At 40.9% G+C, this 18,032-nt stretch overlaps 1 protein-coding gene across 2 annotated transcripts in view; it reads right to left on the reverse strand.

Annotated features, from left to right (window-relative positions):
• Positions 1–9,148: 9,148 nt before the first annotated feature.
• Positions 9,149–18,032, reverse strand: part of CNTN6 (contactin 6) — a 228,592-nt gene continuing 219,708 nt past the window's right edge. For both annotated transcript variants that reach the window (XM_036878217.2, XM_036878216.2), the window contains 2 exons: positions 10,149–10,317; positions 9,149–9,281 (listed from right to left, as the gene is read on the reverse strand). In XM_036878217.2, the coding sequence (XP_036734112.2) occupies positions 9,178–9,281; positions 10,149–10,317 (273 nt within the window). In that variant the 3' untranslated portion in view covers positions 9,149–9,177. The remainder of the gene's footprint in view (positions 9,282–10,148; positions 10,318–18,032) is intronic.

The following is an 18,032-nucleotide window of genomic DNA, read 5'->3' on the forward strand; positions in this document are numbered from 1 at the left end:
CTAGGCGAGTCAAAAGGATAAAGACAAACGCATTTAGGAGAATAAATAAAACATTGATTTTGGTGATGAAAATGTATAAATCATTTCCCTTTGGATATTAACCTGTCTTCTGGACAATGGCAACTATAGTGATAGAGTTTTGTTTGCCTTGAAATATAAGTTTACAGAAAATACTTGCTTCTTTAATTGTCACAAAGCTAACAGTTGCCCTAAATACAAATTTCACAAAATAATTCATGTAAAGTCACTTGCTATGATATCTTAAAATGTTTTTTCATCAGCTTGCTTGAGGTGATCTAATAAATATTCATGTTGTTAACAGACTATGATTCTTCACATTTCAAGATACTCTTTTTATAAATATTGTAAAAAAGTTTTGCAGGCAAGCCAGATTATTCAATATTACAATTCCATATTCTTATATTTAGATTCTTTTTGTTCTAAAATACATAGCTGGCAAAATGCACTCAGACCTGTTAAAAACAAAGAAACAACAACAAAAAAACCTTTGATTTCCTTCTGTCTTGTCTTTCTTGTATATTAGGTCAAAGAAAAAAAAAAACTAAGGAAAATCTGTTGATTTCTCTTTTTGGAATTTGGTTAAACCTAGAGGATCTTTTAGTCCTGAATCAATCAGTATTCAATCTGAATTGCCCAAAGCAAATGGAAATTTCTGATTAATTTTAAATTGTAGTTAACTTTTTATTCTGCCCATCTTAGCAGAAAAAACATTTTTAAATTTGTTAAAGTCAAGTAATCCGAATTTACCTGTTCTGATGGCTGTCTCATGATCAAGACTTGCAGAATTTAGAGTTCTGATTATAAAACAGCAATTATACATCATTTATAACACTTGAGTATTACTAAATAACTTAAGAGTTACCCTAGATGTAGCAGTACACTGTAGGAAAGAAAAATTTGAGACTAAGAAAGTGAATTTGGTCACTTCAAAAGTCACCTCAGAAATTAAGTCACTATTACATGTTAATGAAAGAGCTGGAAACTTTGGGAAAACCTGTTTCCTTGACCCTGATTTTGGTGATGTGTTCCTGTGACATCTCTACCCAGATCTCTCTTAGGTATCTCTAACTTACCATGCCCAAAGAATAAATCTTGTTTATCTTTTATATTCCTAAATGTGGTTCTTCCCTAGTCTTCTCCATCTGATAAAATAGCAAAACAATTAAAGGCATACCTTACATTCATCAGAGCCAATTAATTGGTAATTCTTGACAAGTCTATATATATCCATCCCTTGCTACTGATTTAGTCAAAGCTACCATTATCTATCACAGAAACTACTATTTAGAAACTCTGGTTCTACTCTTTGTATCCTGGCAATCCACTTACCACACAGTAGCCAGAATTATCTTCTTAAAACATAATATTTTAAAATCATAATATTTAAAATTTTAATCCAAATTTCTTCTCATGACCTGCAAAGTCCAGGATGACTGGATACCAGCTTAACTCTGCAGACTCATGCCACTGTCCCCTTCTGGCTCCATCCTCCATCCACAGTGGCCTTCCTTGAATACCTAGAGCACACAGAGCTCTCTCTCTTTCTTCAAGGCATTTGCAAATGCTTTTTTGTTTCTTCTTTTCTCTCTGGAATACCTTTTCCCTGTTTTTTACATGCCCACCTTGTTTTCCTTTTCTAGGTCTCAGTATAAATGGAAGTTTCTCTAAAAAGATGTATGTGATCACCCTATCCAATGGTGGCCTCCTATTTTGTTCTCTGTCACAGAATTTAGCATAATTTGTGACTTTATTTTTGGTGGGGGACAGGGGAAGTTGGTTGATTACTTGCTCCCTCCTCTTCACTATTTTTTTTGCTGAGCCAAGCATAATGTATTGAACATGGCTAACAATTAAAAATGTTTCTTGAATGATTTGATGAATTATAAATGTAGGCCTACTCAGTGAACAGCTGCAGAGTTTCCGACCTCAACATAAATATACATTTAAAAAAATAAATGATTTATAATTATCTTATGCTTTCAATTTATATAAATAACTTTTTTCTTACATTAAGCACTCTAGTTCACGAGAGCTAAAATGAAGAGCCCATGTAAATAAGTATAAGATAACATGTTATAAAAAAATGATGACAATATTTATTACTAAGCATTCAAAAACATGGCATTAGGAATTAACATAATTAAAATGACAACAGAAAGAAGCTATTCCCACAACTAAATTTGAAAGCCATGATTGGCATTCTCCAACACTAACCACCATAAGTAACTCCCCGGGTTAGTGCCCTGCTTAGAAGGCAGGCCAAACAGCACCCAAGGAAGGCTAGATTTAAATGAAATCTGACTTCTGAACACTGACAATTATTTCTACCTTCAAATAAATAGACAGTAATGACATCTAACCTGTCTGTGGCTGGCTTGGACCTTAGGCTGAGTAGTTTGAAACCTCTTTGATGCCAAAGAACTTTTCTTTTTCCCCTGATGATTTCCATTAGGTAGTCAGAGATTTTGGAAAGGAGGCTGACTGAATACAACGTTGTCTAAAGAAGTAGCACCTAAGAGGATGCTATAACATTGCATCATTATCTGCCAACAAAAAATACTCTCCTGGCTGATATATGGATTTAATATTGCAGTATGACAAGATTATTACATTCTGTTATAGTGTATGGTCAAGAGTGTAGACTTTAGTTAATCTGGCTTCAGGGAAAAGAATTACAAGTAGACCTTGGGATGATCCAGATGGCTTCTTGACACCGTGGGTGTTGCTCTCTAGCTTAACTGTACAATTCTTAAAGTCATGTTCCACAAACTTTTGAGCTTTCTGCCCATTAAAAATCTTATAGCAGAATGAGAAAAAGGTTTTGTATAATTCCACAGTATTTTCTATTAAAACAAATACTTCCCTTTAAATTTGTTTTAATTGTAGAAGAATTAAAAACCTATTTATATGCAGAGCTGCACCAATATGTATACTAAATTGTAACATTTTCACAAAGAAGCTTTACTACAAGACACCATTCTTAAGGCCAACTTTGCCACTTTTGTAGGAGTTTTAGTGAAATTCTATCAGTTTATACACACAATGTATGCACAGAGTTTATTCATTCACAGTATTTTTTGAGCAAATAGTATGTCAGGCACTCCTCTGGATATGGTGGATGCAAAGGGAATAAAAATATAATGTCCACCTTTCTGGGACTCATTATTTAGAGAGCAAAATGAGATAAATTATAATATAATGTAAAACAATATTATTGATATGATATGTGATGTACTATAATGTATAATAAGGCAGTATAATGTAAAAAGCATTGGAAGTGTTCTGATGAAGAATATCAATTTCAGATAGACAAATCCAGTATCTTAATTCTTACCAACAGGTATGAAGTATTAAATTCTGTCCCATTTGTCTATTAACAGCAACAGGTTACAGGTAATTCAAATTGTCTTTATAGTTGCAACTCATTCTTCAGCAATCATCTAGCTTGAGATATTACATGATTCCACACATTGCTCAAAACAACTGGAGCCATGTCCTTGCATCTAATATTCTCTTTTAGAAAATTCTAAAGGCTGTACTCTTTTAAGAATTTAGGATGAAATAGCTCCCCATGACTTTGCAAGTCTAAGTATAACAATAGTTTAGGATGAAAACACTTTCACTTTTAAACAGATAAAGAAAAAGATCTGATTTAGAAGGCCAGTAATATATTCAATTATGCTTTTCTGTCAACAAAAAGATAGGCTAAAATTAATCTGATCAAAGCTGGCTCAGGAAATTTTATAACTACTGAACTTAAAGTAAGAAAAGTTGCCTACATTCATTATTGCTACTATCTGAAGCCCTTGAGAATACTTGAGGTTTGTTATGAGTAAATATCATTTAAGGAACAAATTCTGTTTCTATGACATTTACTTCATAAGCTGCAAACTCAATCATGAATATATGTAGGTTACCTCATGTTTGAATTAAAATTATTTAGCCCATGTAGGCTATTATGAATTCACCCAGCATTTCAGTATCTCAAAATTGTTACCTTTCAAACTTCCCAATTATTTTCCTCCAGGCGTGATACCTAGTCTCAGCCACTAGTGTATGCTTTTCAAAGGGCCATTGCAAAAGTCAATATACTTCTAGGAAAAAAAATCATCGTAATAAAAATTATTAGAACCAATGAAGTGCTTTCCATCTTCAAAGTGATTTACAAACATGAATTAATTACTGTCCCCAAACAGGTACCCACCCAATATAGCATTCAGTTCTGGGAATAAATAATAAATCTGCATAGATTTCAGCCTAGCATACTTGTTAGTCCTTAGTGGCTAGAGGGAACAAAACACTTTCCTACATCAGGATTTCCTTTCTCTCTGCGCCACAACCCACGACCTTTATTTAAAGTGTCATAAAGTTTGCTTCTTTCCTGAGCTTTATCCTGGAAACGTAAGTATCTGCTAAGGTATGCCCAACCAGATTATAAAGAATATGTTTTTGAAAACAGGAAAATAATTGCACATTTCTGATGTTTTCTCAAAAATTACTATATACCATGAATTTAATTTTTGTTCTTTCAAGAATATACATGATTTACTCACCAAAATCTAGAGTTAGGTTAGTTTATTATTTTAGTCAGACTAATAAAGGAAAAATACCTATATTCCCAAGAAGAGAAGGGTAAAAAAATTTCTCCAACAGTTGGCTGCATAAATCAGTCCAGAAACCAAAAAAGGTGCTTTTAGAGTGCCCAGGACGGTACCAACATTGTCAAGAGCAGGAGTATTACGAACAATGAAAGAGATGAATTTGCCTTTTTACAAAAATTATTTTGCCATGTAAGGAAATAAAAGAAAGCCTAACAGGTGCTATATATAATTTCATGAAAGAAAATACATTTTCATATGGAAAAATAGAAGGCAAGTAATCTACAAATTTTAAAGTAATGAAAAAAATCAGGATTTCAATATTGTCTTTTATATTATTTAATGTAATTGGTAACATTTTGATATTATTATCTTAATTTAATAGATTGTTACAAAAGGTTGGCCAGATTTCCGAGACCTGTGGGTTTATTATTTATCAACAATAATACCATAGCACTCAGAAGCATGGCATTCAAGAGATACAGAGTAAAATCTGTGTACACAAACTTTAGGTCCACAAAGGCAAACTTACTAATTTGATGGTTATGAGATAAAGAAATAAATATAAAATATGATAAACCCAACACCAGTAATTTTCAGACTTTCGATTTTCTCAGATGGAAAAAGTTTAAATAATAATTAAAGTGATTTACATAAAGTAACCTACTCTTTCGCCAAGTAAAACAATTTTAAAACTGAGCACCTAAAACATACTAGTTTTCATACTCAACTTTGTTTCATCAACGAGTGGATGGTTTCATCACAAAAAGCGGAAGAAAGTCATAATCTCCCAAATCTTTCACAAATTATTCATTATTAAAATATGACCACACTGTTTGAATTCTTCTCTTCTTATTCAACAGTGAAAGCTTTATCACAGCTTTGAACATGGGGACCATTAAAACACACCAGTAATTCTCAGTGGAGTGTGAAGATGGGCCAGAATCTCTTAGTGTTCTTTGCAGTTTGAAAGGCATATTTGACTTACCTGGTGTTTTAGTAATGTGAAGTTTAATTAAGACCTCTAGACACAGTCATTTAGGGTAGTGAAAATATAGAAATAAATTGGAAAAGCCATGTAGAGAATGTGTATGTGTACTGTGAAAGCTTATTAAACACTGTCTTATACGAAAAGTAGTCAACTATGCAGCTTGATATAGAATTGCAGGACTTCAAAGGAACTCAGAGATCTCATAATCCCCACATCTCAATTTACAGATGAATAAACTGAAGATTATTTCAATAATTACATTTCAAAAGTTGATGGGATTAGAATTGAATTATTTAAAAGCATCCAAAAGAATACTGTGAGGTTAATTTTGCATGTCAACTTGACTGGGCTGCAGAGGGCCCAGATATTTGGTTGAACAAGATTCTGGGTATGTCTGTGAGGGTGTTTTTGGATGAGACTGACATTGGAATCTATAGACTCAATGAAGCAGATTGCTCTTCCCAGTGTGGTCGGGCCTCATCCAGTCCATTCAAGGCCTGAACAAAATAAAAGGCTGTATAAACAAGAATTCTTTCTCTCTGCCTGATGGTCTTCATGCTGGGACACTGGTCCTCTGTCTTTACACTCAGACTCAGAATGGAAATTACATTATCAGTTCTCTTGGTTCCCAGACTTTCTTTTTCTCTCTCTATATATTTATATTTATAAATCTATATTTATGTTCATATTCATATTTAAACGTGTATGTGTGTACATACACAACACACACAACCTATTGGCTCTGTCAGGAGAATCCTGACTAACTCAACAGGATATGATTACCAAATTCTTGAATTCCAGACAACAACAACAAAAAAATCTCTGGTGAATTAAATATGTAGTCCTATAGCAAACAAAGCTTATATCATAATAGGGAGTGTGTAAAATGTGACATTCCAAGATGGAGTGTAGACTTATAATATATAGAGGTTTAAAAATAGTACATTTATTTATGTGGGATAATAATTATGTTATTGGATTTGGAATCCAAAAATAGATTCCTCTCTCACTGTTTGCATTTGCTGTTAAAGATAGCAGGCATGCCCTGCTATACAAATACCTTCTGGTGTACAGTTAGAAAAGAGACACTGACCTGGAAGGATTATGGTATGAATAGTTGGAGAAGAGGGGAAACAGAGCTGAATTTGAACTTAACATTTTCTGGGCAGCCTGTTGCTTTATAGTGTCATCATTCTGTGTCATATGTCCTAACCCTTTCACCCTTTGCATCCTCTGACTGTTTCCAAGTAAAATCACATTTTTTCTCTTTCCAGTAATAAGTATGGAACTGAATTACCAAGTTGAAAACAGTTTATAACTGTAATACACTCAGTCAATAAAGGGATCCACTGGAAACCCTTCCTAATGTCACTGGAGTATATACATCACACAGAACATTTTCCTGAAATGGATTGATGGAACTACCACTGGTTTCATTCTCTAGTGCCATTTAGTGTCAAGAGTAGGTGACTACTCATTTTTCTTTTGGATGTTTGACATAAACACAGGTTCAGTCTATTTCCATAGTGCTGGACATTTAAGGAAGTATAGTAACTTATTTCATTAGGGGTTTCATCCATAGCAGCCCCATTTATTGATGACTTACAATGTTCCATGCACCATGTTAAACACTTGTGTATATTATATCCTTTAATCCTGATAATAGTGATACAGGGATGTTAAAATAGGTGTTCAAGGCCTCACTAAGAGTAGGGATTCAAATCAATTGAGAACCAAAGCACATAATGTTTAATATTAATGACAAATTATAGTCTGAAAAATTTATGAAAAATATGTTAGTTATCAAATAATGCAGACTTTGAATACTCCAGTAATTATGAATTACAGCATTCTTGCAAACATATACCAGTTATTGATGACTTAGCTTTGGACTCAGACACATATGACTATGTATCTAATTCAATTAAACAGTCGTAACAAAAATCTCATAGCACATTTATCTCTCAGTCTCTGCTTTGGGGAGGAAGGCACAAATCTTGTCTCTTACCAAGTTGAGAAAACCATTAATACTATGTGCCATCACTAGTGCTCTAATCAATACAGAGGTCTGTTGGACAGGCACCCATTAACGTGAGTGTGCCAAACAGTATTTGCTGTTGTTTATTTTGCTCCATAAAAGCACAGCCAGAAATTAAGGCATAAGGGAGAATAAGGCTTATTAATTTGCACTGTGTGCTGCAATACTGTTCAGGTAAGGAGAAATTCTGAACTATGAAAAGCCATTGTCCATGTGCTATTGACTATATCAGGTATTTTAAACCCCTCTAAAATGCTTCAGAAGTGAAAATGACAAAATCCAATTTTGATTTGAGGGTTGTGAGGACAGTTAAAATGCTTTCAATGCAATTAAGAAGCTACAACAGGTTAAGAAGGCAAAATTAGTGAGACCATTTCTCAATCCCAGTCTCCTGGACAGCAAGCCTGATTGGCTGCAAGCTGGAGTGAGGTGACAGCAGGGTACACCCTTCAAGGCTGTTTGTGAAGGAGATATATGGCCACACAGAACGGCCCCCTCATCAACCTCACCTGCTTCCGGACTCCCTCCCCCGCAGACTGCTCAATCCCAGCTGGGACCACTGACTGCAGTAGGTTCACCCTAGACAAGAGTCAACCCACAAAAATCTCTCTAGGCCTTGTACAGTATAGGATCTTTTTTTTATACCTGGATAGAAGATTGGCCACACACACACACAAAATTTTTTTGAGCAAAATGTCAAAAACTTGGTTAAATAATTCTGTTGCCAGATTTATTTATTGTATGAAAATAAGGCCACATACATTGCTAGCAATTTGTAATAATTACCTGAGACTCACTCATGAAACTTTTTTCCTTAGGAGAATTCAGAATTGATTAAAAATGTAAACTTTGCTGTGAGGAGCTGTTTACTGTACACCAGAGTTGTTAGATTATTTAGGTGCTTGCTTATTTCCCTTTTCTTTTTCTTTTGCCACAAAGCACTTTTTTTCTGCCATTATTAGTATTGAGCTTCCTAGAAAAGAGAGTTGAGAAGAGCATCATGCAGGCGGATATATTACTGTATACAAATAATGCCTTTCTCTACTTAATTCGGGGAGAGAGTCATATCCTGCTTCGGAATAGTTTACATTTTTGAAGGATCCAAACTGTAAACAAATAATTATATTTTATTTTCAAGTAGGTTGAAACATTTTCAATACTGAAGTAAACACTCTGGAGCATGTAAAATATGTACATCTTAGCTATGATAACTGCAACCTATTTCAACTTTATCATCATCATTAAGGATAGTTATTTATACTTGCCATTATAAGCCCTTTAAAAGCCACAGCTGTTATAACTCCACCAATTAATTTGGCATCTTCTGAGTGTATGTAATCATGTGTGAAGTTTAAAATTGTAAAGTGTTTAAAATTGTTTTATTAATGTACCATAGATATTTACAAAGTCTTGATAATATACATTTTCTTTCTTTCCAAACAAGTCTGTATTAAGAATGCATCTTATGATGGGGACTCCAGAGCTTATTTACTGCTTTCAAAAAAAACTCAAAAGATTTATGGTTTTATTTATTGTGTAAGTGGCTGAATAGCAAAACAGTAAAAAATCATGATGACAACTGACAGGAAATTGATGCTGGGTTCTAAGACTGGAAGTCCTCTGGAACTCAAACCTGCAAAATAAAAAAATAAAACAAAATATCTTGAGAAAAGGTAAAATTGCTTGTTAGAGTAATTCTTCAAGATCCAAAATGCATACTATTATTTCTTTCCTAATATATTTAGTATACTTGTTTCATTTACATTATATATTACTTTCAGGAAATGTCTCTAACCCTCTGTGCCAGAATATGTGTTTTAAATGTAAAAATGAAAAATAAAAATGCTTAAACTGGCCACGTCTGACTAAAGGGAAGATTAGGATTAGCCAAAGTGGGGAGCTGATGACTTTCACTCAGTCAAAGCCTTAGGCAGATGAGTGAGTTATTCTTTTAAAACAGAAAAAAATAAATCATTATTACATGCTAAATCTGACTAATTGGTGTTACCTGCTTGGAACATTGTACTGAGAGGATTTGAAATTTGCAACTCAGTTCAGTAAGAATGCCATGATTCATTAGTGATGTCTGCCACGAATATGGGAAAAGGGGTCTATGTCCATGTGCTTCATATTTGCTATCCCTGTTCTCAGAAGCCTGTGAGTACCCATGGAAAAACTTTCATATTTTTGTGCCAACAGAATGAGCCATGCACCAATGGCACACAGTGTGTGTGTGTGTGTGTGTGACCGTGTTTTGACCTTCAAATTAGGAAACATGAAACTGTTTGTAATATTTAAGCATGTTGCAAATCTAAAATCTAAGGGATTATTTAAAGAAAAACTGACTCATCACCTATTGCTCACAACTGAAAATGGAAACACTGAACTTTTATTTTTTTCACTCAACATTTAAACAAGAATTGGAGAGCCGTAGAACCTGTATTTCATGCAGCAGCTGGCTAGGTTCAAAATCTACAACAGCAGTGGTGATTTAGCTTACTTGACATTTTTGGAATCCTGATTTGCTCACTGCTGCTTCCATCCCCGCCATCACTAACTGTTCTTATTTCAATCAAGTAGTCCTCTTCAAATGGAACCAGAAGCTCAGCTGATGTGTTGTTTGTTTCCAAAATGTGAGTTTTACTATGTCTGTTTTGTCGGTACAGGATCTGAATAAAATGCAGAATCAAGTTAAATGGACATGTAGCTTTTCTAAGGATCAGATGCTCAGAACACTGTAAGACATATTATAAGTGCTGTACTCCTCAGATGGAAATATTCAGCCTGTGCCTTTTCTTTAAATTTAGTCATTAAAAAAAAAAGATTTCCTTTTTGACCAAGCTTCTGAAATAAGAGTAGACTTATCTCTATTAATTAAATAGCTTGAGGCTATTATCTTTGGAGCTTGCTGTGAAAAGTCACTGATTACTCTGGACCATTTCAAGTGTCTGAATATATGCATTTGCCAGGAGATGATGACTTTCACCATTGATGGAAATGATTTGCTTTGGGTACTTGATTATATTCTCATTAGATTCCTTTTACGTTGTTAAAAGATCACATTCTACTGCAACCTAAGTTCTAGAAATTCTATATGAATGTATTTGTTGACCTTATTCTCATCTTTTGATGGCAAGGGGAGGTCACTTGAAGAAAAATACTGAATATTATAGTTTTACCCATCATGCTCCATGACATATTACTGAACTTAGTGTACAAACTTTTTGCATAGAATTTGGAAAGAGCAATGTTAAATCTTTTCAAAATATTAAAAAAAAGATTCTTATATTTTCATATTCAAAAAATTTATTTCCTACTTGGTTGTGACATTTCTGGTTCCTTAATGAAGGGCCCCCACCAGTAAGATGGCGAACTTCTGGCTTCTCTTCCGGGTCCTCGGTTGCCGACGGCACCACCTAAAGACCAATCACCTCTCTCCCCACTCCCACTCCCAGCACCTAGCCAGTAGCCACCAGCCCCGTAGAAGTAACACCACAATCACCCCATGCCCCTTCCTATATAACCCAGCACCTTTCCCCAATAAAGCGGATTTCTCCGGTAAATTGCTGCTGTGTGTCACTCCTTTCCTTTCATTGGGGCCGAAACCTGGGAGACGGGACACCCCAACTGGGCCCCGTCTTCCCCCGACACCAGCAGCAGCTTGCCCTCGTCCTCTTTTTCCGGCGCTGGCTCCTCACACTCACCACTCCTCTCTGGCCTTTAGGTAAGTTTTCCCCCGGAGTGGGCCACTCTTCCCCGAGCTATCGCAGTGCCATTGACTGTGATCGTCCAGCAAGGCCCTGATGCTCGGGGACGAAGAAGGAATTCTTCCCGCCTCCGGCCTTCACAGCTGCTGCAGACCCTCAGGCCCCCCCTCCAACAGCCATAAACGAGGTGACTCCTTTGTGGATGAGACCGCTCCCTTTTCCACTCCTTCCTTCTGTTTTACCTGCCGAAATCCATTCCGTCTGCCGAAAACTCCTAGTACTAGGTTCCTCGTGACTCCGGCACTCTGCCTTCTTAGAGAAGTCTGGGTGACGACCCACACTTCCTAAGAAACCGACTCATATATGAGTTTCCGCAGACCCCCAAGGATCACCGGGGATGCCCTTTGTCTCCTTGCAGTCTGCTCCCAGTCCGAGGATCTCCGTTCGTCTTCCCCTGTTTGTCTCCTCTGTCCTTTAGCCATGGGAGCCTCCTCATCCCTCCCTGGAAGCTCACCTCTTGAATGCCTGCTCAAGATCTAACTACCCTCTCCCTGACACCTGATATAAAACCAAAACTTCTCCGTAAATACTGCTCCCAAGATTGGCCGACATACCCCCTAGACAATAACAACCAATGGCCCGCAGGGGGAACTCTTGATCCTAACATCACTCGCGATCTCTTTAACTACTGCCAGCACCTGAAAAAATGGAAGGAGATTCCCTATATCGAAGCTTTTCTCCTCCTAGCTCAAAATCCCAGCCTCTGCACCACCTGTTCCCCGCCCCAAGTTCTCCTAGCCTGCAAGCCATCTCCCTCCCCTCCCCACACTCCCAGTCCCTCTTCAATTACCTTTGACCCAGCAGACGAGCCTCCGCCATACAAGCTTCCCCCTTCGGCCCCTCCCCCTCCTACAACCCCTCCACCCTCCACTGCCGTAGCTGCTGCCTCCTCCCCCGCAGAAGCCTCCCGTCCTCTCCCTTCCCCCTCCTCTCCTCCCTCCACCACCACCTCCTCCCCCACCTCACCCCCTCTGCCTTCATCCCCCTCACCTTCCCCCCCGCAGATCGAGCCTGAGCCTTTCGGCCCCTCTCTAACTAAGTCCCAGGAGTCTCCTCTGTCTTTACCCCCTCAGACTCCGTCCTGAGGGCCTCCCAAAATTATTGCATCTTTGCCCCCATCATCTATCTCCCCCCAACAGACTGAGCCAGAACCCTTCAGTCCCCCTCAGACTCGGTCCCGAGGGCCTCCCAAAATTATCGCCCCCCTCCGGGAAGTAGCAGGATCTGAAGGCATCGTGCGTGTTCACGTCCCTTTCTCCCTAGGAGATCTAGCCCAACTAGAGAAACGCTTAGGTTCCTTTTCCACTGATCCCACAACATACATCAGGGAGTTTCAATGGACTCTCCAGTCTTACAGCCTCACACATCATGACATTTTCATGCTCCTGGCCAATACTCTCCTCCCTGAAGAGCGTAGACGAGTTTGAGACTTCGCCCAAACGCACACTACCAAAACCCACAGGACTGACCCCACCTACCCCCCTGGCCCCACCGCTGTCCCCGAACAAGACCCACACTGGGATTATAACACCGCCGTCGGTCTCCGCTCTCGAGATATTTTTGCCTCCTGCTTAATAGCAGGTCTGAAAAAGGCAGCTTGTAAAGTAGTCAATTTTCAAAAGCTCCAAGACATAATTCAAAAAAGAGATGAAACCCCCTCTGAGTTCTTAGACAGACTCACCCAAGCCCTATTACAGTTACCAGCCTGGACCCAGAAACACCTGATCGAAGACATGTCCTTATGACATACTTCCTAGCTCAAAGCTACCCCGACATTAAAGCTAAACTCAAAAAGTTAGAACAGGGCCCTGCTACCCCACAGACTGAGATCCTAACAGTGGCCTTTAAAGTCTTCCATAACCGGGAGGAGGAGAAAGAACGCTGTAAACAAAAGGCTGATCAGGCCAATTTCCAAATGTTGGCCCAGCTGATAAAACCACAACCTGGGCGCCCCTCTACAAACAAACCCCCCCAGGAGCTTGTTTCAAGTGCAGAAAAGAGGGACATTGGTCAAGGGCGTCCCCCTCCCCCAGACCTCCTACCACCCCATGCCCCAGATGCCACAAAAAGGGCCACTGGGTGTCTGATTGCCCAGCCACCCGAAGGGGAGGCTGGACGAACAACCCCCAACCTAAGCCTGCCGTAGTGGGACTGGCGGAGGAGGATTGACGGGGCCCGGGGGCTTCTCGCCCGACCATTTCCATCACCAAACAGGAGCCCAGGGTTACTTTAATAGTAGATGGTCGCCCCATCTCCTTCCTCCTAGATACAGGAGCCACCTTCTCAGTCTTGTGGGAATACCGGGGCCCTACCATGCCTGCCATTACTCCTATAGTCGGGGTAGGAGGTAAACAGATTTTCCCGTTAAACCCCCCCCCTTTTATGCACAATCCAAGACAATCCCATACCTTTCTCCCACTCCTTCCTAGTTATGCCCCAGTGTCCCATCCCTTTACTAGGACGGGACATCCTTTCTCTCCTCCATGTTTCCATAACTATATCCACTCCCACAGCCCCCAGTACTCCCTTTCTGATGGCTCTCATAGCTGACGACCCCCGTCTACCCAATGAAAGCTCCAGTTTCACCCTCATACACCCTGTAAATCCCAAAGTTTGGGACATTACAAGCCCCTCCGTGGCTCTATGTCCTCCTGCCTCTATCAAACTACGTGACCCCTATCAGTATATCTGTCATGCCCAATACCCCCTAACCACTTCAGCCCTCATAGACCTCCAACCCATCATCCAAGATCTCTTAAACAAAAATTACCTCAGACCCACTCACTCCCCGTTTAATACTCCCATATTAGCTGTTAAAAAAACCAACGGATCTTTCCGCCTCGTCCAAGACCTTCGCCTCGTCAACATGGCCATTGTCCCTATCCATCTCTTAGTTCCAAATCCATACACCCTTTTATCGCAGATCCCTGCCTCAGCCTCCCACTTCTCAGTCCTAGATCTCAAGGACACATTTTTTTCTATCCCTCTGGACCCCTCCTCCCAAGATTTCTTCGCCTTCACCTGGATGGACCCATACACAAGACATTCTGAACAACTCACTTGGACAGTTTTGCCACAAGGCTTCCGAGACAGTCCCCATATTTTTGGACAAGTCCTAGCTCAGGACCTCAAACAGTTTCATCATGATCACTCCGAGTCCACCTTATTACAATACGTTGACGATCTTCTACTCTGCAGTCCCTCGTGGGAACAGTCTCAACTTGACACTCCCTCCCTACTTAACCTTCTAGCTTCCAGAGGTTACCGGGTATCCCCCCTCAAAGCTCAAATCTCTTCCCCTTCTGTCACTTACCTTGGATTCCTTCTGTCTCAACAAAGAAAGTCCATTACCTTAGACAGAAAACGATTCCTCTCTGACCTGCCCATTCCCAAAACCAAGACAGAAATCCTTTCCTTTCTGGGCCTGGCTGGGTATTTTAGAGCGTGGATCCCTAACTTCTCCCTGTTAGCAAGACCCCTACACGACCTCAGCAAGGGCCCCCCTGAAGAACCATTATCATCCTCACCCCAACACTCCTTCATTAGGCTCCGTCAAGCCCTTGTAGAAGCTCCAGCTCTCCATCTCCCTGATTTGTCAAAACCCTTCTCATTATACATTCATGAGAAGTCCAGTCAAGCTCTAGGAGTCCTAGGCCAATATTATGGCCCATCCTTTGCCCCAGTAGCTTATCTCTCCAAGCAATTAGACCCCACAGTTCGGAGATGGGCCCCCTGCCTACAGGCATTAGCCGCTGGGCAGCTCTTGCAGAAAGAAGCTCATAAACTAACTTTCGGGGCACCCCTTACCATTCTGTCCCCACATCACCTAAAAGATCTCTTAACCTACAAAAGTTTACAGACTCTCCCTCCCTCCAGACTCCTGACCTTACTGTCCTCTTTCCTCCAAAATCCAGACATTTCTTTCCTCCCCTGCCAGCCCCTGAATCCGGCCACTCTTCTTCCTCTACCTTACTCTCCTCATACTCCCTCGCATGATTGCCTGGAAGCCCTTCACAACTTCCTTCCGTGCCACTCCACGATCTCTGAAGGAGCCCTCTCACACTACGACCTCATCTGGTTTACTGATGGGTCCTCCTTTAAACATGAGGGCACCCACTATGCAGGATACGCAGTAGTCTCTCTCGAAGACGTCATTGAGGCACGAGCCCTGCCCCCTCGTACAACCAATCAACAGGCCGAACTCATTGCAGCCACCAGACCTTGCACTCTGGCCTGGGACAAATCTCTCACACTGTACACTGACTCCAAGTACGTATTCCACATTCTCTTGTCTCATGCGGCAGTATGGAAAGAATGAGGCCTCCTCACCACAAAAGGAAATTCCGTAACTAATTCAGCCTTAATTACTAAACTTCTAGAGGCTTCACAACTCCCACACTGACTAGGCATAGTCCACTGCAAATCACATCAGAAAGATGACTCCCCCATTGGAAGAGGTAACAACAAAGCCGACAGAGTAGCCCAGTCAGTTGCCCTATCAGAAGACACACCAGACAACAATCCGTCTGCCCTTGCAGTTTTAGCCTTATCACAAGACACCCTCTGTTCCCAGGACAAAGAGTCTCTCTTCTGCTTCTTACACGATCTCTTCCATTCCAGCCCCCAATCCTTGATCCATTCTTTACAATCCTTTTTTTCTCTCTCTCCTGAAGACAAAACCCTCCTTAACGAAATCAACCGCAGGTGCACCATCTGCCAACGCACTAACCCTAATACCCCCCTCAAAGCCCGACCCTTCCCGGCTCATCAAGCAAGGGGTAATGTCCCCACCGCAGATTGGCAAATAGACTTCACTAACATGCCCCCTGTATGGCGTACCAGATACCTACTCGTGATAGTAGATACATTTTCAGGATGGGTCGAAGCTTTCCCCACTACTAACAAACGAGCGTCTGTGGTTGCCTCTATCCTCCTCACCCAGATCTTTCCTAGGTTCGGGATGCCCACCTCCCTCCAATCAGATAACGGCCCTGAGTTCACTGCCCAAATTATCCAGAACCTCTCCAAGTCGCTCTTGCTCCCCTGGCATTTACATTGTCCTTATCGACCACAAGCTTCGGGAAAAGTAGAAAGAGCCAATAGAACTCTAAAGGACATCCTGACCAAACTATCTCTAGAACTACACCTTGACTGGGTTCGCCTACTTCCCTTAGCTCTATTCCGCATTCGGGCCCTCCCAAAGAAACCTTCCTTCTTGTCGCCCTTTGAGATCATGTACGGCCACCCGATTCTACCCCCGGGGCTCCCTCCCCACAAAGGACCAATTCCTCCTAATATGGCCCTTCCGCTACTCTCTCTCCTCCGCACTGAATTGTGGAAATATCAGGATTGGCTCCTTCCTGATCCATCTGCCTCCCAAAATCCTCCTGTCTTACAGCCCGGTCAACCAGTGTTTTATAAGCCACCAGAGGATCGGCCTTCTCTCACCCCGAAATGGGAAGGTCCACACCCAGTTATTCTCTGCACCCCCTCGGCCTCCAAGCTCTTACTGCCTGATAACTCTGTCACCCCTTGGATTCATGTCTCCAGGTTGAAACCAAATACCCAGGACCCACCTTCTCTGGACACCCAAGACCCATCAGTCACAATCCAGAGTCCTTCGGATACAGCCCAAGACGCTGTCTACTCTACCACGCCTCATCCCTCTGATCCCTTGAAACTCCACATCTCCCGTTCATCCCCTTTGCCATCCATACCCGAATCATGACTTTTTTCTCCTTTACCACTCTCTTGTTTTTTCTCCTCATTCCTATTGTCTTCCCTGCCACCCCAGCCTCCTTTGTATGGCGATTCAAAGTAAGACAGACTTACATGCAGCATCAAACAAAAGTTACTGCCCTCATTGTCACATCAGACTCCCCTCTGAAAGGCTGCTCCGAGCCTTTATACCTCCACTTTCCTCCCTCCACCGAAGTGTTCACTAGCAGCTACCTTTATTCTCCCTACCTCGGCTTCCTCTATGATCAAAGACAAGCCTATTGTAGGCGATGGCAAGACACCTACGGGGGATGTCCCTACTGGTCTTGCGCCATTCACTACATGAGTAACTCCCAGTACCCACAGTATTACTCCTCCAACCGTTTCATGAGATACCCCAACGGCTCATTCTCCTTATCAATCCCAGATCCCTGGGACTCTCGATGGGCCGCTGGGGTCACAGCCTCAGTTTACTATGGGGGGTCCTCGACCCCCCCAGAGTACCCTTCATATCTCTCGAGAGTATGTTCCCTCTCACTCCCAGATCTCTCAAGTTGCATCAGATATCGGACATTCTGAAAAAGTCATTATCCAAACTCTTGACGGCACTTCTTCATCTTCTTATTCCTCCTACTCTTGGTTACAGCTTGTTCAAGACACCACCATCTTTCTCAATCACACCCTCAACACTGCCAATTGTTTCTTGTGCGCATCACTACAGCGCCCATTGCTGGCCGCCGTGCCCCTTAATATTTCCAACTACTCCTTCCATGCAGAAGGACAACCCCTCCACCCCCTGGCAGACATACCCCTATGGGAACCAGAATATGCAGATAATCTCACCATCCACCACTGTGTAGGCCCAGCTCCAACCCCCTCCAGCGCACTTCACTGCCTCT

The sequence above is a fragment of the Manis pentadactyla genome, chromosome 1, assembly GCF_030020395.1.
Source record: "Manis pentadactyla isolate mManPen7 chromosome 1, mManPen7.hap1, whole genome shotgun sequence".
Classification (NCBI taxonomy): domain Eukaryota; kingdom Metazoa; phylum Chordata; class Mammalia; order Pholidota; family Manidae; genus Manis; species Manis pentadactyla.